This window comes from Kogia breviceps, chromosome X (assembly GCF_026419965.1).
Source record: "Kogia breviceps isolate mKogBre1 chromosome X, mKogBre1 haplotype 1, whole genome shotgun sequence".
Classification (NCBI taxonomy): domain Eukaryota; kingdom Metazoa; phylum Chordata; class Mammalia; order Artiodactyla; family Physeteridae; genus Kogia; species Kogia breviceps.
The window spans coordinates 1,419,861-1,442,145 of NC_081330.1; the positions used below are offsets into that span (position 1 = coordinate 1,419,861).

The 22,285-nt window shown below is 64.1% G+C and overlaps 1 protein-coding gene across 4 annotated transcripts in view; it reads left to right on the forward strand.

Annotated features, from left to right (window-relative positions):
* Positions 1 to 22,190, forward strand: part of L1CAM (L1 cell adhesion molecule) — a 23,723-nt gene extending 1,533 nt beyond the window's left edge. For 2 of the 4 annotated variants that reach the window (XM_067022913.1, XM_067022914.1), the window contains exons 2-28: positions 7,617 to 7,808; positions 10,266 to 10,280; positions 10,873 to 10,978; positions 11,219 to 11,421; positions 12,388 to 12,510; positions 12,606 to 12,776; positions 13,047 to 13,158; positions 13,298 to 13,482; positions 13,608 to 13,739; positions 13,842 to 13,985; positions 14,656 to 14,767; positions 14,879 to 15,045; positions 15,159 to 15,315; positions 15,533 to 15,657; positions 15,803 to 15,913; positions 16,166 to 16,363; positions 16,550 to 16,620; positions 16,770 to 16,992; positions 17,608 to 17,723; positions 17,937 to 18,138; positions 18,229 to 18,351; positions 18,465 to 18,638; positions 18,737 to 18,856; positions 18,942 to 19,097; positions 19,565 to 19,699; positions 20,058 to 20,130; positions 20,804 to 22,190. In XM_067022913.1, the coding sequence (XP_066879014.1) occupies positions 7,733 to 7,808; positions 10,266 to 10,280; positions 10,873 to 10,978; positions 11,219 to 11,421; positions 12,388 to 12,510; positions 12,606 to 12,776; positions 13,047 to 13,158; positions 13,298 to 13,482; positions 13,608 to 13,739; positions 13,842 to 13,985; positions 14,656 to 14,767; positions 14,879 to 15,045; positions 15,159 to 15,315; positions 15,533 to 15,657; positions 15,803 to 15,913; positions 16,166 to 16,363; positions 16,550 to 16,620; positions 16,770 to 16,992; positions 17,608 to 17,723; positions 17,937 to 18,138; positions 18,229 to 18,351; positions 18,465 to 18,638; positions 18,737 to 18,856; positions 18,942 to 19,097; positions 19,565 to 19,699; positions 20,058 to 20,130; positions 20,804 to 21,035 (3,762 nt within the window). In that variant the 5' untranslated portion in view covers positions 7,617 to 7,732 and the 3' untranslated portion in view covers positions 21,036 to 22,190. Of the gene's footprint in view, positions 1 to 7,616; positions 7,809 to 10,265; positions 10,281 to 10,872; positions 10,979 to 11,218; positions 11,422 to 12,387; positions 12,511 to 12,605; positions 12,777 to 13,046; positions 13,159 to 13,297; positions 13,483 to 13,607; positions 13,740 to 13,841; positions 13,986 to 14,655; positions 14,768 to 14,878; positions 15,046 to 15,158; positions 15,316 to 15,532; positions 15,658 to 15,802; positions 15,914 to 16,165; positions 16,364 to 16,549; positions 16,621 to 16,769; positions 16,993 to 17,607; positions 17,724 to 17,936; positions 18,139 to 18,228; positions 18,352 to 18,464; positions 18,639 to 18,736; positions 18,857 to 18,941; positions 19,098 to 19,564; positions 19,700 to 20,057; positions 20,131 to 20,231; positions 20,244 to 20,803 lie in introns of all 4 variants that reach the window. The other 2 variants (XM_067022915.1, XM_059049614.2) reach the window with 2 other exon arrangements.
* The last annotated feature ends 95 nt before the right edge of the window (positions 22,191 to 22,285 follow it).

The following is a 22,285-nucleotide window of genomic DNA, read 5'->3' on the forward strand; positions in this document are numbered from 1 at the left end:
CCCCAACCCGTCCCCGGCTCCTGGACATTTTCTTTGCTGCATTCTAGTCTCTCTCTCTCTTCGTACTTATTTATGTCTGTGTGTGTGCGATCCCCAAAGTGATGCGTCTTATTGTGGTATGCTTGAAATATACAAAAAAGAACAAAAGAAATTAAGGATCCTGGGTGATCTGATCACCGAGGGAGAATCCCGCTCAGCACACCCCGGCCTCAGTCTCCCTGCTTTGCTATACAACCCACTCCCAAGAGGCTCCTCCCCCAGCGCCCAGCGCCCAGCCCCCTGCAAAGCTCGCAGCCGGCGCTTAGCGCGCGCAGTAAGGAACTCCTCCCAGCCCAGGAGCTCAGTGGCCCACGGGGCGGGTAGTCATTCGCTGGGCAGCTGCACTGCCAGGTGCCTGCCTGGACCAGGCTCGGGGCTACCCATGGAAAAGCCAGTAACAAACTGGACCAACACCGTCTTTGTCTTCAGGGGGTGTGGATTGGTTTTCTGTTTTCCTTTGTGACTCTTCGCAGGGAAAGGGGAGGCCAGGATTGAGGTTGTGCCCCATCCGCCTCTTCCCCTGCCGGGGCGGATGCCTTCCACGGTGCGCGCTTGGGCGAGGCCAGCTGGGGAGGGTGGAGGAGCAGCCCGCGGGCCACAGCCGCCATTGCCCAGCCCAGTGACACGGGACCCTCAGTCCTTTCCCCTCTTTGAGTCTCTGCCCTCTCGGCTAGCACATGGGGCGTGGACTTGTTAATCTCCAAGGTCCCTTTCAAGGCAAACGGTCCCTGGTGCCAGTCTAAATGGCTGCAGCTGGACAGAACGTCTCCAGCGGGGCAAGTGGCCGGGGCCTGGCCGGGCCTGCCTTCAGGAGAGTCGGGGCCAAGGTGTAAAGGGAGCTTTCCCCCAACCCCTTCTTGGGGCAAAAGGTTGAAACAGGTCTGGAGTGAGGAGGGGGGCTGCTTCCCGGGGGTGCCCTGGGCCCAGGAGAGGCCTGTTCTGGGGAGAATGGAGCAAAGGGGGGCCCTGGGCAAAGGTTGGCCAAGATGGGCATCCCAGCCAGGCCCCCCTCTGTGGGCGTGGGTGGCGATCCAGAGCGCTATCCCAGGGGCTCTGTGCCGCCCTGTGATGCAGCCTGCCGGGCTGCTGTCTTTGCCCTGCTCCTCCTCCCATACTTGGGAAGGCTGGGTTGAGGTCCCTGGGGGGGCTTTACCCCCCCACACACAAATCTTTCTCCTTCCTGCTCGCTGACCTGGCCCGTCCTGGATGCCCCGGTCCTGCCCTCGCCTTGCTCTCCGCCGCCTCTTTACACCTCCACTCCCACACTGTCACCTGTCTCCTCCCCGCTCTGTCCTCCTCTCCTCGCCCTGCTTCTGCCTGCCCCACCCTCCCTGGATGCCCTCGTCGCCATCTCCTCTCCCCACTTCCCCTTTTGTCAGTCTTCTCTCTGCACCTCTCCCTGCCCTGATTCCTAAAGCCCAAGCTCGGCCCGGGCTCTGCACCTCAACACGGGGTGACCGCCACCCAGCACACGTCCCCTGGACTCTAGGCCTTTGGGTTGGGCCCAGACCTCCCGTGGGGGCCTCGTCTGACCTGGAAGGTGTACAGAGGACCCTGGGGGAGGCGGTGGGCGGTTAGCAAGGCCAGCCCACCTTCTCCGCAGACATCAACAGGATCTTTGTGGCTTCCTAGAGGCTGTGGTCTGAGAGAGGGAGGAGCCGGGGAGGGTCTGGATGGACTGCTAGTCTTTCCAGAAGCTTTTCTTTGTCCAGTGCCCCCCATCCAAGGCCTCGGGCTATTGCCTACGACCCCCCCGCTCCGTGTTCTCCCCCGGTCACGAAGCTGGGGGGGGGGAACCTGGCCGCTGTCCTGCCACCCGGCGGCTCACGCCAGTCTCTGGCCCTAAACCCGCCAGGGACGGCCTCGGATTGGGTGGAGCAGGAAGGCGCCAGTGTCCTGGGCTTTGCGCACTCGGCTCAGGGGCCCAGAAGCTGGGGGGCCCTTCTGAGCCGGGCCGTCAGTCTGATGGTGGAGCTTGAAGGGAGGTGATGAGTCCCCGGGAGCCACGCTTCCCTCTGGAGTGTTGAGAGCCAGGCAGATTGGGGGCGGGCCGCCGGTCCGGAGGTTTGCACGGGGCGGCTTTGGGTGTGGGAGTGCGTGCGTGGCGCCCCCCGTTCCCATTCGCATGTGTGGGCACTAGCCATCTGCTTGCATGCGTGCAGTTGTGTGTGTACGTGTGTGCTGGTGAGAGTGTGCGCACACACATCCTCCTGTGCCCGCACTGATTCTGTGCTGGGAAGGGGCGGGGCGCGGAGGCCGCAGTGTCTCCCTGTAAGAAGCGGGGCTTCCCGCTGGGGGGGGGGGTGCCCTCTGGCCCTTCCCCTGACCGCCTGCGTTCATGCCTTAGGAATGCCGAAGCCCAGGGAACAACAGAGGCTCCATTGTCCCTTCGCAGGCTTCCTGTGTCCCCTCTGCTCTTTAACCCTTTGGAATGGGGAGCCCCAAGGCGGCTGGAGGGGCCTGGCAGTGTCTGAGCTTTTTCCAGGCGCCCCCTGCCCTCGTCACTTGGGCCAGGTGTCCCAGGACCAGCAGGGCTGAGCAGCTCTGGGTGGGCCTCGGGCTGGGCCCCTCCCTCCTCTCTGTTTGCCTGGCACCTTCCCTCCCCGGCACTGCCTGCCTTCCCTCCTCTGGGTCCTGGGGCAAGCCCTGCTGGCCCATAGGAGCCGACATATGTCGCCCCCTCTCGCCCGGCCCCTGAAGCCCCCGCTGGTGCCAGGTTCACTTCTCAGGTTGGGGGCTTCTGATCTTGTTCTAAGCCCAGTTTCCAGATCTGGAAGGAGGGCTTAGAGGGGGTGAAAGGGCACAGTTTTTAGGCCGTGGGCGTCAGTTTCCCCAGCCATGCATGGGCAACTTGGCTATAGTGCTTGAATTCTAGGGGCCTGGGAGGCCGGAGTTTTGGCCCCTGCTTCACTGGACCTCAGTTTTCCCTTCTGCACGGGAAGGGGGTCCATGCTGTGCCTAAGGTCTGTCTGGAGAGAGGAGCCTTCCAGGTAGCCCAGTGCTCTTTGTGAGGGGGCCCTGGAGCCTTTGGTTTTGCGAAAGCAGTCAGAGCAGCCCAAGATGCTGCATAGCCAGGGAGGGGAGCAGGAAACCTTCCCTTGTGCAGCGTCCTTGGGGGGCGTTGAGGGACAGGGTGCTTCCTGCCCTGCGCTGAGGCGCGATGTGGGTCACATCCTACTTCTGCGTGGCCTCCTCCCAAGATTCCCCCCCCCCCCAGTTCCCTGCGTTTGCCTGCCATCTGCCTAGCAAATAGGCCCTTCCCCAGGGGGCAGGCCGGCCTGGAGCCCGCCCTTGTCCAGGCCCTGGCCCTCGGCGAAAGCGAGCACGCATACGTGTTGTGCCCCCACCCCATCTAGAACCCCATACCTGCTGACCTTGGACATGGTGCTCTGGTTCTCTGAGCCTCAGTTTCCTCAATTATAAAATGGGGATAATGATAGTCCTCCTTCCCCGGGCTAATTTTAAGGATTCAATGAGTAGTGCGTGTAGGGGTGTTTAGAAGAGTCCCTGGCGTGCGGTAAGTGCTATCCGCGAATTCAGTTAATAAAATAGGGAAGGGTGGGGGGAACGTCTGGCTGGCTGCCGACGGTGAGATACCTCCTTCCTTTCTCAGTGGAGACTGTCTGTTCTCCCCTCTCCCACAAAGGGTTAACCTCTGTCCCGCCCCTTCCTTATCCTGTAAGGAGAATGGTCCATTACAGGTGAGCTGTTGTTGCCTTGGAGACCGCAGCCTTAATGGGGCTGTGGGCGCGCTCGCCCTTAGGGAGGGGCGAGGCCGAGAGCGCCAAGGACTAAGCAGCTGTCCTCGAAGACTTCCGGGGCCCCTGGGTACCTTTGGGGGCTCCCACCCAGCAGCCTCTTTTATGTATTATCTAAATACCCCATTAGGCTGCGGCAAGCTTTCCCCCATCTCTGCCAGTGGAGGGAGCTGGCTCCATCTCCATGGAAACCCGCCAGCCACAGGCTGGGGGGGAGGGTGAGGAGGAGCCTTAAAGGAACACAGTGCCTGGGGTGTAGGTGACACCCACACCCTCATATACACACCGACAGGCTGGAAGGCCCCCAGCAGCCCTGCTGAGGGGACAGCCCAGGCATAGGTGCCCCCAAGTGCCGCCACAAGCCTACAAGTACGTGGACCTGGCACTCACTCTGACCATCTCACATACCAGGGCTGAGCCCCCAGCGCCGCCCCCACTGGGAACAGACGGGCTGGGCTACCTGCCTGTGACTTCTGCTTGGGCAGGTGCATTTCCCTCAGATGGGAGGCGCAGAGAGGACTGCACCAGGACCTGGGAGCTGACGGGCCTGTGTGCACCGAGCACGCATGGGGCGCCCTTGGAGGTTCCCACGGGGGGTGTGTGCACAGAGAGAAAAGCAGCCATCCCAGGTCTCAGCCTGGCTCCACGACCTCCCAAGTGTCCCCCACCCCTCCGTCAGAGGACGGAGGCCAGAGGAGAGGACTGGCCGTGGAACCCAGGGTGTGGCCAGGCCTGGCGCTCTCCTAGGGTCCCACTGAGCCCCTCCCTGCGGGCTCTTCCACCTCAGAGCCCTTTCTCCTTCCCTGCCCCCGGGAGTCTGCGTGAGGCCTCCAGAGAGGATGGGTACTTGGCCTGCCCTGGCTGTCCCCTCCCCCAGCACGTGGGCACTCTCGGTTGTGCTGGCCCATGGACGCCTGGACACCCCTCGGCCAGGCGCTGCTCTCTCCGTGCCAACAGCAATCTTGGAGGGAGTCACTGGGGTCCTCTGGGTGCTTCCCCCTCCTCCTGCTGCCTGAGGCTCATCTTGCCTATAACCGTCTCCTTGCCCTCGTGCCACAAGTGGCCAGGGACGCGCCGCTCTGTATGTGTCGCTGGCGCTTTGTTCGTCTGCGGTCCTGGCTCGCAGCTTCTCTGCCTTCTGTTTGTCTCTCCATCCTACCTGTCAGTCCAGCCTCACTTCCAAGCCCAAGAAGCCCAGCTCCTCTGACTCGGGTCCATCTCTCCTCCTTTCCTGTCTCTTGCTGGCACACCCCCCAGGGACAAGGATGCCGAGGAGGCGCCACTGGGCTTGTGCGTGCACCCCCGCCCCCCCCGCCCGATCTTCTTGCTCTTTCGGCCATTTCTCATCAGTGCTTTCTGCAGCTGTCTCTCATCCTTTGTACTCCTTTCCCCTCTTCTCTTCCTTTCCCCGCTGCCTGGGTCTCTGTTTCTGGATTTCTCCATCTTGGTTACTGTGGTGGTCCAGCATCCGTCTTTGTCTCCCATTCCCTGCCCTCCCTCCCCCAGCCCTACTTCTCTGCCTCTCCTGCTCCCTCCTGCCTCTTTCTCACCCTGTCTGGCACCCTTCAGTCCTCCCCAGCCTCTGCCCCCCCTTTGCAGACACGGCCTTGGCTCCGTCTGTACACCAGCTTGTGGAACACTCCCCCGCCTCCTTGGCCCCTGGAGGTGCTGATGGGGGGTGGGGGCCTGCCGAGCTGACAACCTGAGCTGCTTGCTCTGTAATTGCCTGAGGAATGGGGAGAGATCAGAGAGCCGGGGCAGCGGTGGGACGGGAGGAGGCAGAGCCCCTCCCAGCTGTCAGGGGCCTCTCAGCCTTCTGGCTCCTGCCCGGCTCTGAGTGCCTGGGAAGGTGGTGAGCTGGGTGGCAAATACCAGAGACTAAAAGAGGTTGGATGTGAGACTGTGGGCTGTTGGGATGGGGACCGGGGGGTTGGCGGTGTCATATACACTGGGGTACACATGCCAAACAGCCTAGTTTGGGGACATACAGCCGTCAGCGTTCCAGCAAAGGGAGTGCTCTAGTCTCCTCTCTTGCGGGAAGGTCCGCCTTTGAGATTCTCTCTCGTTTCTCTCCCCTCCCCCTCCTGAGACCAGAGAGCTCAGAGCTCCCAAGGCTGCCGTTTGATCACCTGCCCTCTGATCTGAGTCTCCTACTGCTTCCTACAGGCCTTGAAGCCGAGGCCAGGGATGCATGGGGCCCACCCTGCTTGCATTGGCTCTGCTCCTCCTTTCCGGGCCCCAGCTTGGCTCTTGCAAGTTGGGAATTGGCCGCGCCTTTGCCACTTCTTACCCTCCAAGTCATCCTCTTGGCCTTCAGCCCATCCACGTTGACCCACCCCGCTGCGTCTCCCCCTCCTCCTCCAGCTTTGGGTCTGGGAGTCGGAGAGCTCTAATCTAATTGCCATTCGCCGCCGTCCATTTTCCCCGCCCAGTCCCCAAGCGGTCTGCTGAGTTCACTCTTCTCGGGTCACCTTACACAAAACCCATATGTGGCTTCTGGTTGACTCCTGACGCTCTGGATGTCTTAGCATGGCGCTCCAGGCCTCCCCACACACCCCTTCGGCATTCTGGCTGAGGCTTGGTCCACGCTTTGATGAGGTCCTGGCATCCAGACCCAGGCCCCAGCCTCCAAGCTCTCAGTCACCCAGCAACCTGCTCTTGCCCTTCTTGCACTTTTGCCGCTGTCTCTTTCTCACACCTCTTCCTGTTTGGAGTCAAAACGATCTGTCTTCTTGGGAGTGTCTTCTCTTCTAGTCGTTGGCAGAGAAGCCCCCTCCCCCGGGCCCTCCGTCATGGGGCTTCCTGCATGCAGGTAGGGTGTACGTGTAGCTGGCATCGCTTGGGCTTGCGGTGGACACATCTATCGGTTGAGCCCTGAAGACTCAGAAAAAGACCCAGAAGGTGGGCTTGCTAGACACTCGAGATGTCAGAAACACTGTCCCAGAGCTTTTCCTGACCCCTGCTCTGACCCTGGCCTGGAGCATCTGGAAGGGAAGAGGCCACAGTCGCTTCTATTGTCCCCCCAGGAGCCTGAGGGACAGCAGGGAGGTGCTTTCCTCCTTGCCTCCCTCCTGCCACTTTTCGAGGGCAGGCTTCCTTTTCCTCAACCTGTTCTGTGAAATGCCGCCTTCTTGGGCCCCTTCCCTTCTTCCCCTGCCCCCGCCCCCCAAGTCCCCCCTCGCCCCCCTGCAGCTTTTTAGGCCTCAACAGCACCCAGGGATCAGTTGGCTCTGAAACCCACAGCAATGAGACGGTGACGAGTTCTTGTCTACATATGCGCGCAGGCATGCTTGTGTGTGCAAAGAGAAATCGCGGACACGAGGTTTCATCCCCCATAGATACAGACACACGAGACACACACACACCCACGCATGAGTGCCTCCCCCCTCGTGAGAAGATGAAAGTGGACACACACAGCCACAAAGATCCTGATGTGCGTATTTGGCTAGGTGCAGACCCACATCCACACTGATGCCCGCGGGCATCTGCTCGCTGGGATGTCGAGTCGCACACGGGGATGACATGCACAGAGCAGCCCGATCGGGGCAACAAGTTGGTGCTGGAGAGGCAGCTGGCGGAGGAGGCACAGACAGAGAGTAGGAAGGGGATGAAGGGCAAACTGGAGCCCCAGCCTCTGCTGGCTCCTGCAGGTTGCCTTCTCCAAGGTGGGGGGGGGGGAGGGAGGGAGGGAGGAGCCCGACGGCCGGGGGCGGGGCTGGGGGCGGGGCCAGGAGCCCAGGCTCGCCCAGATGTTAGTCACTAACATCCGTCCGTTCTCTCTCCTCCCTTGCCTTTCCCTTCCCTCCTCCCCTCTCGCAGTGTCCCCACCCCCGGCTCCCTCCCCAAGCCGCCCACCAGCCCCCTTCCCTCTGGCCGGAGCCTGAGCCGAGCCCGGCCGGCTTTTGCCGCGCCGAGCCGCCGGCGCCGCCGGGAAGATGGCCGTGGCGCTGCGGTACTTGTGGCCTCTCCTCCTGTGCAGCCCCTGCCTGCTCATCCAGATCCCCGAGGAATGTGAGTAACCGGGGGGAGCCTCGGCGCCTCCCTTCGCCGCGCTGGGCTTCTCTTTATCTTCTACCTCTTCACCTTCTCCCGGTTCCGGCCCCTCACCCCTCCTTTCCTGGGCATGGAGTGCGCAAGAGGTACCCAGGACGCTGAGGACCTCTGGAAAGGACAGGTGGAGGACTCGGGCTATCTCAGTACCACGGACAGGGACCGGAGGAGAGGGAGGGCTGGTGCGGTTTCAGCACCACGGACAGCGGGCCGGGCCCCGGACCCTCCTCCGCGCTCTCCCTCCTCCAAGGATGGGGCGGGCAGGTGAATGGGGCCGTCCCGGTCCTCCGCCAGCTCCGTCTAGCCTCGCTCCGCCTTCTGGCTTTGGGTAATCCTATCTTGGGCCCTTGGTAGCCCTTTCTGTGAACTGAGACGGGAACAGACCCCTTAGCCTTCTGGATCCTCGCGATTTGATGCGGGGCTGATTTGATTGGGTGGGGCTGGGGGTGGGGCTGTTGGAGTATTACCTTGGCGGGGGTCACGGGTAGGTGCGTGGGTATTGGGGAGTGTGGCTGGAGGGCTGTGAGTGAACATGAGTATTCGTGTATGCTTGTGAGTTGGCCAGACGTTATATTTGTCCGGATGTATTTGTGGACGTGTGTGGCTATTCCCGAGTGTGAGTTCGATTCCCTATGTGGGTAAGTTTGTGACTCGGTATAACCGTTACTTAGTGGTCACGTTGTGAAGGTCTGTAGGTATTTGGCTGTTAACGTTGGATTGTGGTGGGTCGCGTGTGCCTGCGAGTACCTGGGGGGGGGGGAAATGTGTGTTACTGTGGTGATGTTTTCTCCTGAAAACACACCGTTGTAGGTGGCCGTTGGGCTTGGGTGAGGGGCAGTATCCCCTGAGCCTGGACCTGTTGGAGGCCAGCGTCACTGAGAGATGAGCCAGGAATGGGGCAGGGGCTGAGGGAGGTGGGCTTGGAAGGCACCTGGCACTGGGGCGGGGGGCGGTGAGGGTTTGGAGGAGGTGGAGAGGGGCTGGTGGGAAGAAAGGTCGGGGATGGATGTCACTCCCCCAGCTGCGGGCGCACATGGACAAGCACGTGGGCAGACGCAGACGAGCCACCTGTATCCACCCAGGCACAGAGACTCCGAGAGGCACACAGTGAGAAGCTTAGATGCAAAGGAACACAGCCGTCCACACAAACACAGAAGTGGGTGTGCGACACAAAACTGTACACTGAATGGAAACGGGCACATGCAGCCTTCAGATGTACTCCGGCAAGACACACCCATGTACAGACACACGAGCGGACGCTCACGAGGTCACTGCAGCTCAGCCTGGAGCATCCACACACGCGCCCAGACTCCCACTTTCCCACATTCCCACCCAGTGCTGGTCCTCCTCCCCTCCTCCTCTCAGTTGCTGTCAGGCCTTGCCCTGTGCGTGGAGGGACACGGAGAATTTGGAGAAAGGCAGGGTAGAGGAAAGAGAAGTAGGTCAGAGACCGCGGCAAGTCTGAGGCTGCCCTGTGCACCGGCTGGCGCTGGTTATTGACCCCAATACAATATGGCGGGCGGCCTGGTGCCTCCCTGTTGGAAGGTATCCTCCAGCTCTCTCCCTCCCCGGCCACCCCAGACCCCTTTGTCTCCTTTCCTGCTTTCCCCATCCTGTCGTCCCTCTCTCTGTCTCTGGCTCTCGGGCTGCCTTCACTGGCCCCTTCCCAGCGCAGGGCCCTCTCCGCAGTGTCCCCAGGGAGCCCCCCTCTTCTCTCCTGGGGGCCCTTACACTGAGGTCTTCAGCAGAGACAAAGCTTCCAGAGGCGGCCCACTGCTCTCCACCCTTCCCTCCCCTCTCTCCTCACAGCCACCCTGGCCAGTGCTGGGCTGAGTCCAGCGGCACTGGGGGCAGTAGCTCTGGCCTCAGCTCCAGGGAGCTTGGTGGCAGGCTGAGAGGAAGGAAGGGGAGAAAATGAGGGCTGGCGCCGGCCCTGCAGGCAATGGAAACTCAGATTCAGCAGGGCCTTTGGGAGGGTTTGCAGGGGAGGGGGCAGCTGGGCTCTGAAGGCTGGGCTCCGGTAATTGAAAACACCGAGCTGTGCTAATTGGATTAGGAGGGAAGCGGGCTGGAGCAGGGGAGGGTGCCCTGGCTGAGGCATCCTGCGTGGGGTGGGGGTCAGTTCTGCAGGCCCTGCCAGGAAGATGCAAGGGTCTGTTCAAAGCACACTCTTCGCTAAAGTCACGGATTTCTTTCTCCCTGCCTGCTGGAGCCGAGGCCTGGCTCCCCCTGGGCGTTGACCCACCGCAGGACTGGTGATGCGGGCTGTGCCCCTCTTTCCGGGTGTTGACTTGCCACAGCTCTAGGCCGGCACGTGTCCCCACGTTACAGCTCCTCTCCCCCAGCGGTGTCGGGCCCCTGCTGGGGCGGCATGTCAGCTTTCCTCTCCCTCTCTCCCTTGCTGCCTGGATGTCTCAGATGAAGGACACCACGGTAAGTTGTGGGGAGGGTGGGAGTGTGTCCCAGAAGGCCAAGGAGAGAGAGGAAAAGAGGGGGTGTCAGCACGCCCCCCCCCTCTCCTACTCGGCTCTCCCTGTGTGCCGTGTGCCCTGCGTGGGTTGCAGACTTTTCTGGTTCTTGGGTCCCGTGCTGGAGGCCTGGAGGCCGCATCGGCCTCCCTCCTCTCTCCTGGGGTGCCTGGGGGACACCTTTGTTCTGTCTCCGCTGGGTTTCCTGCCCCTTTCCCGTCTCTTTCTGGTACTCCGCCCTTCCCCCTGGCCCCCGCTCTCCCTGTGAGGGGTTTGCCCTTTTCGGCTTTCCTTGTCTCTCTTTTTTTTTCCTTTCACGCTCTTTGTCCTTCTCTTTGGCTTCACCTCTCCCCTCTGGTTTCTTTCTTTGGGACCTTTAGCGCCGTCTTCTCTCTATTCTGTCTCCTTCCGCGTTGGCCCCAGCGGCTCCTGGCCGAGCTTCTTCCTCCTCTCCCCGCAACCCCATTGCCGTGGGGCCTCACCACGGACCAGGGGTTAAGGCCGCGCCGCCCGCCAGAGGCCATCCTCACCGCCACTGTCCCCCCCCCTGTCCCCAGTGACGGAGCCCCCCGTCATCACGGAGCAGTCTCCACGGCGCGTGGTCGCCTTCCCCACAGATGACATCAGCCTCAAGTGCGAGGCCAGCGGCAAACCCCAAGTGCAGTGAGTGACCGTCACCCTCGGAGCCCTGGGGTTGACCACTCACCTTACCTCCAGCCCTCGCGTCTCCCAGGGCCTCCCAACTGCTGGGCGCAGACACCCCAGATGGCCCTCGTCACCCTTGCTCCTCGCCTGCCCCAGCCCATCCCCGGGGCCCCCGGCGGCTTGCAGCCTTGCCTTGGCCTGCGCCAGCCCCGGTCCCGGGTTCCGGCCGCAGGCCTCTGAGCCTTTCTCCGCCCGCAGGTTCCGCTGGACTCGGGACGGCGTCCTCTTCAAACCCAAGGAGGAGCCGGGCGTGACCGTGAGCCAGACCCCCCACTCCGGCTCCTTCACCATCACGGGCAACAGCAGCAACTTCGCCCGCAGTTTTCAGGGCACCTATCGCTGCTTTGCCAGCAACAAGCTGGGCACCGCCATGTCCCACGAGATCCAGCTCATGGCCGAGGGTGCGAGAGGCGCTGCAGGGACCGGGGAGGGCCTGGGGCCCGTGAGAGGGTCCCCAGACAGGCCTGGGGAGCTCGTGTGCGAGTCCGGCCTCAGCTGGCCGTTACGTGTGCCCGTAGCCACGTTCTCCGTGCTTGCCCTGGTCCTTCTCCGCTCTTCCTGGCCGGCTCCATCTCCCCTTCCCTCTCTTCTTCTCTGTGCTCTACCCCCTCTTGGCCCCGGGGCCCTGCCGCCTGGGGGATGCGCGTGGGCTTGGGCCTGTTGACCGACTGAATGGGTGCGGGGCTGAGCCTGTCTGAGCCACTACCTGGGCTTCGGCTTCCGCCCCGTCCATATCCCCGAATTACCATCTCCTCTCTACCGCTCTCGGGTCACCTCCTTCCGCCTCCGCCATCGCTCTGTCTCCTCTCCCCTCTGCCTTCCACCTCTCACCTGGCCTCTCCAGCTCCCTCCTCCCTGCTCTCCAGCTCTGTCTTTATCTGTGTCGCCCTTTCCCTGGGGTTTTCCCTCTGCATTCCATCCTCCCTGAGCTTCCTGCCTCCTGAGCTTGCACTCCTCTCCCCTCTCTGCCCCTCCAGTTACCTTGGGAACCGTTGCCATGGTTTCTGTGTCAGGATGATGGAAGGGTCTGTGACTCCAGCATCCCTCCGCAGCTCCCCTCCCCCCACCGCTGCACCTCAGCCTTCCCCCACCCGCCCTTCGTCCTGTCCTCCTGGTGGGAGCTGAGAATTGTGGAGAGTTAACCCTTCACAGCCATCTGGCCTCCTGCCCGTCCTCTCCTCTGCATGGAGTGCCGGCCTCTGCCTTGAGCCCAAAAAGGACCCAGAGTCTCTGCCTGCTTTACATGAACTTCCTCATGGCCTGGCCCTCTGGCCCACCCCCTTGGCTCTCCCTCCTCCTTTCCCCTGCTCTGCCTTGGCCGGGAGGAGACTTGAGACCCACAGCGCCAGCCTCTCTGTCCCTTCTAGGTACCCCCAAGTGGCCAAAGGAGACAGTGAGACCTGTCGAGGTGGAGGAAGGGGAGTCGGTGGTCCTGCCTTGCCACCCGCCCCCCAGTGCAGAGCCGCTCCGGATCTACTGGATGAACAGCAGTGGGTGGCTGCTGCCTGGGGCGGGAGGGTGTCAGCGGGTGTGACTCCCGGATGGGGGTCCTGACCTCTGCCTCCCTGCCTCCCCCACCCCGCAGAGATCTTGCACATCAAGCAGGATGAGCGGGTGACCATGGGCCAGAACGGCAACCTCTACTTCGCCAATGTGCTGACCTCGGACAACCACTCGGACTACATCTGCCATGCCCACTTCCCTGGCACCCGGACCATCATTCAGAAGGAGCCCATTGACCTCCGGGTCAAGGCCAGTGAGTCCCAAAGGCTCTCATATACCCGCCCTGCCGCTCGCTCACCTTCGGGCATGGCCCATCGCATCGGCCAGGCCACCCCGGCATTCCTCGAAGGCAGCTTGGCCCAAATGCCTCCCCGGGTGGTGAGGGCAGAGATGGGGCCCTCTCTTTAACCGACGGGGAGACTGCAGCCCTGGGGGCTTGCTGGGGGGTCCAGAGCCACCCAGCCTGGGAACTCTGTGGGCGGAGGGAAGAGGCAGCCGCGCCGCCCGCTCTGTGTCCTCGCAGCCAACAGCATGATGGACAGGAAGCCGCGCCTGCTCTTTCCCACCAACTCCAGCAGCCACCTGGTGGCCCTGCAGGGGCAGCCGCTGGTCCTGGAGTGCATCGCGGAGGGCTTGTGAGTCTGGGCCCCCTGCGAGGGGCGGGGCGGGGCGGGGCGGGGCAGAGCCTTTGCTGCGGGGCAGGGCTGAGTGGCCTGGTCCTCTCTCCCCTGTGCTCTCTCCCTCGGGCCCGCCGTGCACCGTGGCCCCGGGCAGCCCCACGCCCACCATTAAATGGCTGCGCCCGAGCGGCCCCATGCCGGCCGACCGAGTCACCTACCAGAACCACAACAAGACCCTGCAGCTGCTGAACGTGGGTGAGGAGGACGACGGCGAGTATCGCTGCCTGGCTGAGAACTCCCTGGGCAGTGACCGGCATGCTTACTACGTCACCGTGGAGGGTATGGCGCCTCTGCCGGCTCCCCAGAATGCAGCAGTCACTGTCCCAGCGGGGGGCAGGGTCGGGGCCAGGGCCGAGAGCTGGCTGCAGGCTGCGGGCTCAGGGCGGCTCCCCGCTTCCTCGCAGCTGCCCCGTACTGGCTGCACAAGCCCCAGAGCCATCTGTACGGGCCGGGAGAGACTGCCCGCCTGGACTGCCAAGTGCAGGGCAGGCCCCAGCCAGAGGTCACCTGGAGGATCAATGGGATCCCTGTGGAGGGTGAGCAGGGCCTCGGGCAGGGACAGGGGAGTGAGCGCGGGGAGCCCTGAGGACGGTGGGGACGAGGAGGGGCCTAGGCGTGGCTCACCTCTGCACACACAGAACTGGCCAAGGACCAGAAGTACCGGATCCACCACGGAGCCCTGATCCTGAGCAACGTGCAGCCCAGTGACACGATGGTGACCCAGTGTGAGGCCCGTAACCGGCACGGGCTCCTGCTGGCCAACGCCTACATTTACGTTGTCGGTGAGTGCCAGCCAGCTGGACCCGCCGCCGCCGCCTCTTTGCCTCGTAGCCCCCAGTCCGTCCCTGCAGCCCGCCACGCAAGGCCGCCAGAGCGACTCAGCCAGCAGCTGCTCTGCCTACCGTGGCTGCCTGTCTCCTGTCCGGAGCCTTCCCCTTTTCTCCCCACCATCCTCCCAACAGCGGGCTGGGGCTCACGGAGGAGAGGCAGGCTCTTGTCGGTATCTCCAGGCGAAGGAGCGGCCTCAGAGAGTGCTGTGGCGCACCACGGGTCGCTGAGCAGAGGCTCGCCCCGGCCACGGTGTGCCCGAGGCCAGCCTAGCGGCTCGTCCCCCAGAGCCTTGGGGAGGACTAGGGGGCCAGGCCTGGGGAGCTTTGGGGAAGAGGTAGACTGTCAGGGGGACCTCAAATAATTGGTACGACACGGGTGGCTGGGACGGGAGGCGCATCTGAGGCCGAGAGAGGCCCAGCCTGGCAGGGGCCAGAGCCGGCTGCGGGTAAGCAAGATGGGCAGGGCTCTTGGGGGGCCCGAGAACGCCTGGAAGAGTCACTGGCAGCTTCCAGAGGCTGCGAGCCCTCCTGGGAGAAGCTGCCCTGCCAATCCCCGCACGTGCGTCCTGGTCGCGCGTGGGCGCTCGCCCGGCCCTGAGTCCTGCCACGTCTCCTCCCTCAGAGCTGCCGGCCAAGATCCTGACCCCAGACAACGAGACGTACATGGCGGTCCAGGGCAGCACCGCCTACCTTCTGTGTAAGGCCTTTGGAGCCCCCGTGCCCAGCGTCCAGTGGTGAGTGCCCCAGCCCCTGCGGGGGGCTCCGTCTTCTGGCCCAGGGAACCAGGGGGGGCCTGGGGGCTCAGCCCACTGGCGGCTGAGCCAGGCCTGCCCTGCTCGCACCAGGCTGGACAGGGAAGGAAAGACGGTGCTTCAGGACGAGCGCTTCTTCCCCTACACCAACGGGACCCTGGGCATCCGAGACCTCCAGGCCAATGACACCGGCCACTACTTCTGCCAGGCCGCCAACGACCAAAACAACGCGACCATTGTGGCCAACCTGCAGGTCAAAGGTCCGATGACACCCCCGCGCCTCGCTGATGTGATCAGGAGCCCCTCCAGGAGGGAGGGTCAGGGTCTCTGGAGGACCCCGGAGTGACCCTCCCCTCCCGTCATTTGCCCTCAGGTGCCACTCAGATCACGCAGGGGCCCCGCAGCGCGATCGAGAAGAAAGGCTCGCGAGTGACGTTCACGTGCCGGGCCTCCTTTGACCCGTCCTTGCAGCACAGCATCACCTGGCGCGGGGATGGTCGCGACCTCCAGGAGCTTGGGGACAGCGACAAGTGCGGGCCCAGCCCCAACCCGGGCTCGGTGGAAGGGGGCAGAGTGGGAAAAGCAGAACATGCAGACCTTGTGGCCTCATCCACGGGGGAGGGGTGCCCCACTTTGAGGGGGAAGGCCTCTGGCAGGAGAGGGAAGCGCGGCGAGCAGAGTGCAGGTGGCAGGAAGTAGCGGGCCCGCTGGGAACACAAGGACGAGCGTGCGCCCCGCCCCCTCTAGGTACTTCATAGAGGGCGGGCGCCTGGTCATCCACACCCTGGACTACAGCGACCAGGGCAACTACACGTGCGTGGCCAGCACCAAGCTGGACGTGGTGGAGAGCAGGGCGGAGCTCCTGGTGGTGGGTGAGTCCCGCCGTGGCGTGAGGCTCGTGGCCCGCAGGCGTGGGGGGCACGGGAGCCCAGGCTTACGTCGCAGGGCCCTTTCGGGCAGGGGGGTGGGGCGGCCGGCTTCCGAGTGGGCCCGAGACGCACCCTCTGTGGCCCTCAGGGAGCCCCGGCCCCGTGCCTCGGCTGGAGCTGTCCGATCGCCACCTGCTGAAGCAGAGCCAGGTGCGCCTGTCTTGGAGCCCCGCCGACGACCACAACGCCCCCATTGAGAGTAAGAGGCCCCCAGCACGGCGCCCCATCAGCCCTCCCTCCTGGCGGGCCCGCCCTCCTCCCAGAGCTGCGGCTCCGTGGCCGCCCGGCTCACGGAAGCACGCGCTTGTGTTCGGGGGCTCCAGCTTGCTCGCAGGAGCCCGAAACACCAGTTGCCCGGGGCCCCCTCTCCCTTCCTCAGGGAGGGCCAGATTTTGCCGCCCCGTCACCGCTCCCACACTGGCCACGCGCCGATTACTGCACTTCTTGGCAGAGTATGACATTGAATTCGAGGACAAGGAGATGGCGCCCGAGAAGTGGCACAGCCTGGGCAAGGTGCCCGGGAACCAGACCTCCACCACGCTCAAGCTGTCGCCTTACGTCCACTACACCTTTAGAGTTACCGCCATCAACAAATACGGCCCGGGGGAGCCCAGCCCGGCCTCGGAGACCGTGCTCACGCCGGAAGCCGGTGAGCGCCTGGGAGGGGCCTCGGGCGCCGGGCCCCCTGGGCGCTGCACGGCGAGTCTAGAGAAATGACTGTGCCCGAGCTCCTCTGCTTCCAGGGCCGGAACGGCTCGCTGCTTCCTTGGTCCTCGGCCTTCACGGCCTCAGCAGGAGCCCCACAGCGCTGACGTGTTAACACGTTACTTTGCAGCCCCGGAGAAGAACCCCGTGGCCGTGAAGGGGGAGGGGAACGAGACCAACAACATGGTCATCACGTGGAAGGTGAGGGGCCCCGGGCTGAGCTCACCCCCAGGCACGAGGCCGGGGCCCAGACACCGCGGCTCCCCCGGCTGTCCCAAGGACCGGGGGGCCCTGAGGCCGGGCAGAGCGCTTCTTGGCCAGCCAGCTCCTTTTCTGCTCTCCCGCTCCAGCCGCTCCGGTGGATGGACTGGAATGCCCGCCAGGTCCAGTATCGCGTGCAGTGGCGCCCTCAGAAGACACAGGGGGCCTGGCAGGAGCAGATCGTGAGCGCCCCCTTCCTGGTGGTGTCCAACACTTCCACCTTTGTGCCCTATGAGATCAAGGTCCAGGCCGTCAACAGCCAGGGCAAGGGCCCGGAGCCCCAGATCACCATCGGCTACTCTGGGGAGGACTGTGAGTAGTGGGCTGGCCCCGCCCACCCCCGGGGGTGGAGCCTGCGTGCGCCCGCGTGGCCCCCTCCCCTCCCTCCCCCGTCAGGGATCCGCCCAGGTGCCCAGCTCCTACCTCTTAATACACAGTAGTGCGTTTCCTAAGAGTAAGGATGTTTCCTTACGTAACCAGAGTGCCGTTATGAAAATGCAGAAAGAACTTTACCGTCAGCAAGTTGGCATCTATAACTCTGCATCTATCTGGGTGGCAGCCGATACCCCCGTGGCACGGACCAGCGCTGTCTTTACCCCAGTCCAGGGCCCCATTCAGGATCCTGCGTGGGGTCTAGTTATCCTGCTTCTTTCCTTTCCTTGAGTCTAGAACGTTACCAGACGTTAAGTCTGATCATCCAGCCAAGATCTTGTCTAGTTACTCCTCCACGTAGCTACCGTTTTCTCTCGCGACTAATAAGCAGCCTGCGGGGAGAGACCCTGAGACCATAGGAACGCCCTACGCATCCAGCTGCCCCGCCCCTCGCATCGCATCCAAATCCACCTTCCCCGTGCGCGGGAGGGCAGGGTTCTGGGCTGTGGCCGCAGGATGCCGCGGGCCCTCATCCTTGTCACCGGCCGTTTCCAGACCCCCAGGCCAGCCCTGAGCTGGAAGGCGTCAAGATCCTCAACTCGAGCGCTGTGCTGGTCAGGTGGTGGCCTGTGGACCCAGCCCAGGTCAAGGGCCACCTCCGCGGATACAACGTAAGAGTCCAAGGCGTAGGGGGGCTGGCGAGATCCCCGGGGTGAGGGGTGAGGGTGCCAGGAGCGACAAGATCGGGGGCGGGCTTCTGCCGGCCGCTCCCGGAGGCCCTCAGGTTGGAAGGAAGGCTCCCCCGGGAGGGCAGTGGGGAACACGCACCCCAGGGTCACTGCCAGAGGCCTGCTGCCCTTCCGGGGTCTCCTGTCCACCTGCAGGTGACGTACTGGTGGGAGGGCAGTCAGAGGAAGCACAGCAAGAGGCACGTCCACAAAGGCCACGTGGTGGTGCCTGCGAACAGCACCAGTGCCATACTGGGAGGCCTGCGGCCCTACAGCTCCTACCGTCTGGAGGTGCAGGCCTTTAACGGCCGGGGACTGGGGCCCGCCAGCGAGATGACCTTCAGCACCCCCGAGGGAGGTGAGCCTTGTGCCCTGCCCCCCTGCCCCGCCCTGCCCCCCACGCGGCTTGCCAGGGCGAGGACCTGCCGCTGGTCTCTGTGCCCCGCAGTACCCGGACACCCCGAGGCCTTGCACCTGGAGTGCCAGTCGGACACCAGCCTGCTGCTGCACTGGCAGCCCCCGCTCAGTCACAACGGCGTGCTCACGGGCTACGTGCTCTCCTACCAACCTCGTACGTGTGTCGCGGGCCCAGAGCTTCGGCGCAGCCCGGCTGGGAGGTGGAGGGAAGCCGGCGGGTGGGCGGCGCTGGCGGCCAAGGCCCACACCCCTCGCCTGTCCCCGCAGTGGATGATGGGGGCAAAGAGCAGTTGTCCTTCGACCTCCCGGACCCTGAGCTGCGGATGCACAACCTGACGAACCTCAGCCCCCACCTGCGGTACCGCTTCCAGCTCCAGGCCACAACGAAGGAGGGCGCTGGAGAGGCCATCGTGCGGGACGGAGGCACCATGGCCTTGTCTGGTGAGCTGCGGGGGCTGAGGCGGCGGGCCAGGCAGCCGGGCCCACGAGGGCGGCCCGGGGGCTGCCGCAAGGTCCCACACCCTCCTCTCAATCCCCAGGGACCCCGGATTTCGGCAACATCTCGGCCATGGCTGGCGAGAATTACAGCGTGGTCTCCTGGGTCCCCAAGGAGGGCCAGTGCAACTTCGGGTTCCAGATCTGGTTCAAAGCCCTGGGGGGTGAGTGCAAAAGGGGACCCCGTGGTAGGGGGGAAGGGGGCTCGGGGCCCACCCGTTGACCCCTGCTGCCCTCTCACCCCTGCAGATGAGAAGCTGGGCGCTCATCTCCCGCCGCAGTACGTCAGCTACAACCAGAGCTCGTACACGCAGTGGGACCTGCAGCCTGACACCGACTACGAGATCCACTTGCTGAAGGAGAGGGTGCTGCTGCACCAGATGGCCGTGAAGACCAACGGCACTGGTGAGGGCGCCCCGGGCACTGACTGGTCACCTTCCCTCCGTCCGCGGCCAGGCTCCAGCCCCCTCAGGCCCCGGGCCACGGCTCGGCTCCTTCTCCCGGTACCCGGGTGCCCCTCGGCCCAGGATGGAGAAGTCTGGGTCCCTGGAACGATCCCTTTTTGTATCCTCTGTTTGAACTGTTGCCAGGGCAACCATTTTTGCAGAAGGTCCCCCTCCCTGCCCCCCAGAGGGTCCCCCGCAAGCATCAGCTACAAGCACGCTTCACCCCAGCGTTTCGCTCCTCCTGTGCCCCCTGGCGTCCATGGGCCTGGCCCGCAGCTGCCCTTGCCCAGTCCCGGGGCGGGGAGGGGTCGGGCATGCGCCGATTGAGCTGGGAACTGGGCGGGCTCAGGTGGCGGGTCTGCAGCGCCCGGGAGGCAGCACTTACCCCGGGCCTGGGCTCGTTCCCCTTCCCACTCTCCCTGCCAGGCCGAGTGAGACTCCCTGCCGCCGGCTTTGCCACGGAGGGCTGGTTCATCGGCTTCGTCAGCGCCATCGCCGTCCTGCTTCTCCTCTTCCTCATCCTGTGCTTTATCAAGCGCAGCAAGGGTGGCAAGTACTCAGGTGACTCCTGACCCCAGGGCTCAGGGAGGATGGTCGCGCCGAGGGCCCCCCTTCATCCCTCCTACGAGTTCTCCTTGGTCCCGCGAGCCCCTGGCAGGATGGAGTGGACGTGTCGGGGGCGGGCAGGGGGCCGAAGGGGAGTCTCTGCGCACAGCGGCGCGCGCGCTAGCCAGGCCCACGTGGGGTGAGCGGCCCACCCTTGGAGGCTTCTCGGCTCCTGAGAGCCGCTGAAACAGGGTGCTGTCAGCGTTCAGAGCCCAAAGGGCCAGCCTCACCTGCGTCCCCGGCTGGGGCGAGGCCCACTGTCCAGGGAGAGGCTGGGGCGGGAGAAGAAGCTGGGCCCCCTCTGTGTCCGCAGTGAAGGACAAGGAGGACACCCAGGTGGACTCGGAGGCCCGGCCCATGAAGGATGAAACCTTCGGCGAGTACAGGTGAGCTGGGCTGGAACGGGCGCTGATGGGCCGCCCAGCTGCTCAGTTTCAGGCCTGACCCCGTCTCTCTCTCTCTCCTTTGTGCTGCGGGGTGCCGGCAGGTCCCTGGAGAGGTAAGGCAGGGCTGGTGGGAAGGTGCTGTTAGACCGCAGGGCCGGGAGCCTCCCATGGCCGCCGTGCGCCCCGGAGTGCCACTGGCCCCCGCTTGCCGGGCCTCCGCGCTCCCCCGGCTCTCCGGCCCGGCGGCTCCCTATTTCAGGGAGAAGCCGACGCTGACTCTCTCAGCTCCCGGGCCTGCCTGTCCCCGTCCCAGCTGCCACTGTCTGGGCTCTGCCGGGGCCACAGCTGTACAGGTACCCCTGCCCGTCTCGTGTGCAGATGGGAGCCAGGCCCCGCGAGCCCCCCAGCTCCCCCAGGATCCAGGGCATGCCCAAGCCTCGCCCCACTCGTGCTATGCATGCCACCTGCCCTCCCGGCAGCGTGTCCAAGCTGGGGGCCTCTGCCCCAATACATTCAGAGCACACGGAAGACGGAAGACGGAAGACGGGCGGAGCCCAGGCCCCTGGGGCTCCGCCCCGCCCCCAGCCAGGCCTCCTTCCGCAGGCCAGCACCTGCCAGCTTCTGCTGGGCACGGCTGGCCGGCCTCCCACTCCCTCCCGCCCTGTCCCTGCAGTGACAACGAGGAGAAGGCCTTCGGCAGCAGCCAGCCATCCCTCAACGGAGACATCAAGCCCCTGGGCAGTGATGACAGCCTGGCCGACTACGGGGGCAGCGTGGATGTCCAGTTCAACGAGGACGGCTCCTTCATCGGCCAGTACAGCGGCAAGAAGGAGAAGGAGGCGGCGGGAGGCAACGACAGCTCGGGGGCCGCCTCCCCCATCAACCCTGCGGGGACCCTGGAGTAGAGCACAGCCCAGGGCCAGGCCGCAGCGGAGTCAGAGGCCAGGACCCCGCAGTCTGAGGCCTGCGCCGGGTCCCTGACCTTGGGACTGAGGCCCCTCCCTCTCTTCCCCAGGCTGCGGCCCGGCCCTCTGACCCTGAGCCCGAGGGAGGCTTAAGTCGGGGGCAGAGAAGAGGAACTCACTGCCTCTCACCCCCCGCTGACTACCTGGTCCGATTGCCAAAACCCAGCTGCACCCCTTCTTGCTCCAGCTCAGGGGCCAATCACCCACACATCAGCAGCCTTCAGGTGCTGCCTCGCCGGCCCTTGGGCAGAGAGAGGCTGTGGTCGGGGCAGAGGAAGCGGGGATGCTGCCTGGTGGGGTCTCCTCAGGACCACGGCTGGCACCTGCACCCCCAGCCGTTCCTTGGCCAGCCTGGCTGGGACAGGGGACAGAACTCGGTGTCCTCACCATCTGCTCCCTCTTCTTTGCCATCTCTGCTCCAACTGGGATGGGAGCTGGGCAGGCTGGCCATGGGTGCAGAGGAGGCCATCTGGAGAGCCCAGAGTCCCCCCTGCCGGTGTCGCAGTCGGCCCACCGCACCCTGCGGCCGGCTTGCAGGAGTTCCACACACGCGCTGCCTTTGGTACCCACCAGACGACATCCAAGTGGCCTCCGTCACCGCCCAGGTGCGGGGCAGGCACACCTCCTCCCCCCTGGCCCTGGCCTCTCCCGGCCTCCACCGCACCCGGGGACCCCTTAGCAGCCCCCCGCCCCCCCCCGCCAGTCTGAACGGTTCCCTTCCTCAGCCTCCCCCAGCCCCACCTTGGGAATGTAAATACACCGTGACTTTGAAAGTTTGTACCCTTGCCCTTTCCCCATATGCCACTAGTGTGTAGGCAGATGTCTGAGTCTCTAGGTGGTTTCTAGGTTTTATAGCAATTAGCTTTGATGATCCCATCCCAGGAAAAATAAAAAAACAGACAAAAAAAAAAAAAAAAAAAGAAACAAAGGAACGATTGGTTCTCCCAGCTCCGCTGCGCTCCCGCCCAGCAGCCACCGTCTCCCCATATGCCTTTGCTTGGTCTGTTGATGAGCCCTTTACGAAATGCAAAAGTATATATATATATGTACATAAATATCAGAATTATAAAAGGCGAATAAAAACCTGGAAACAAAGAGGAGCTGTTGTCATTTTACCGAACACCCCGCCCCCTACCGTGTGCCACACTGCGGTTCCACCTGCAGCGCCAGGCCCGGCTCTCCGCCCCCTG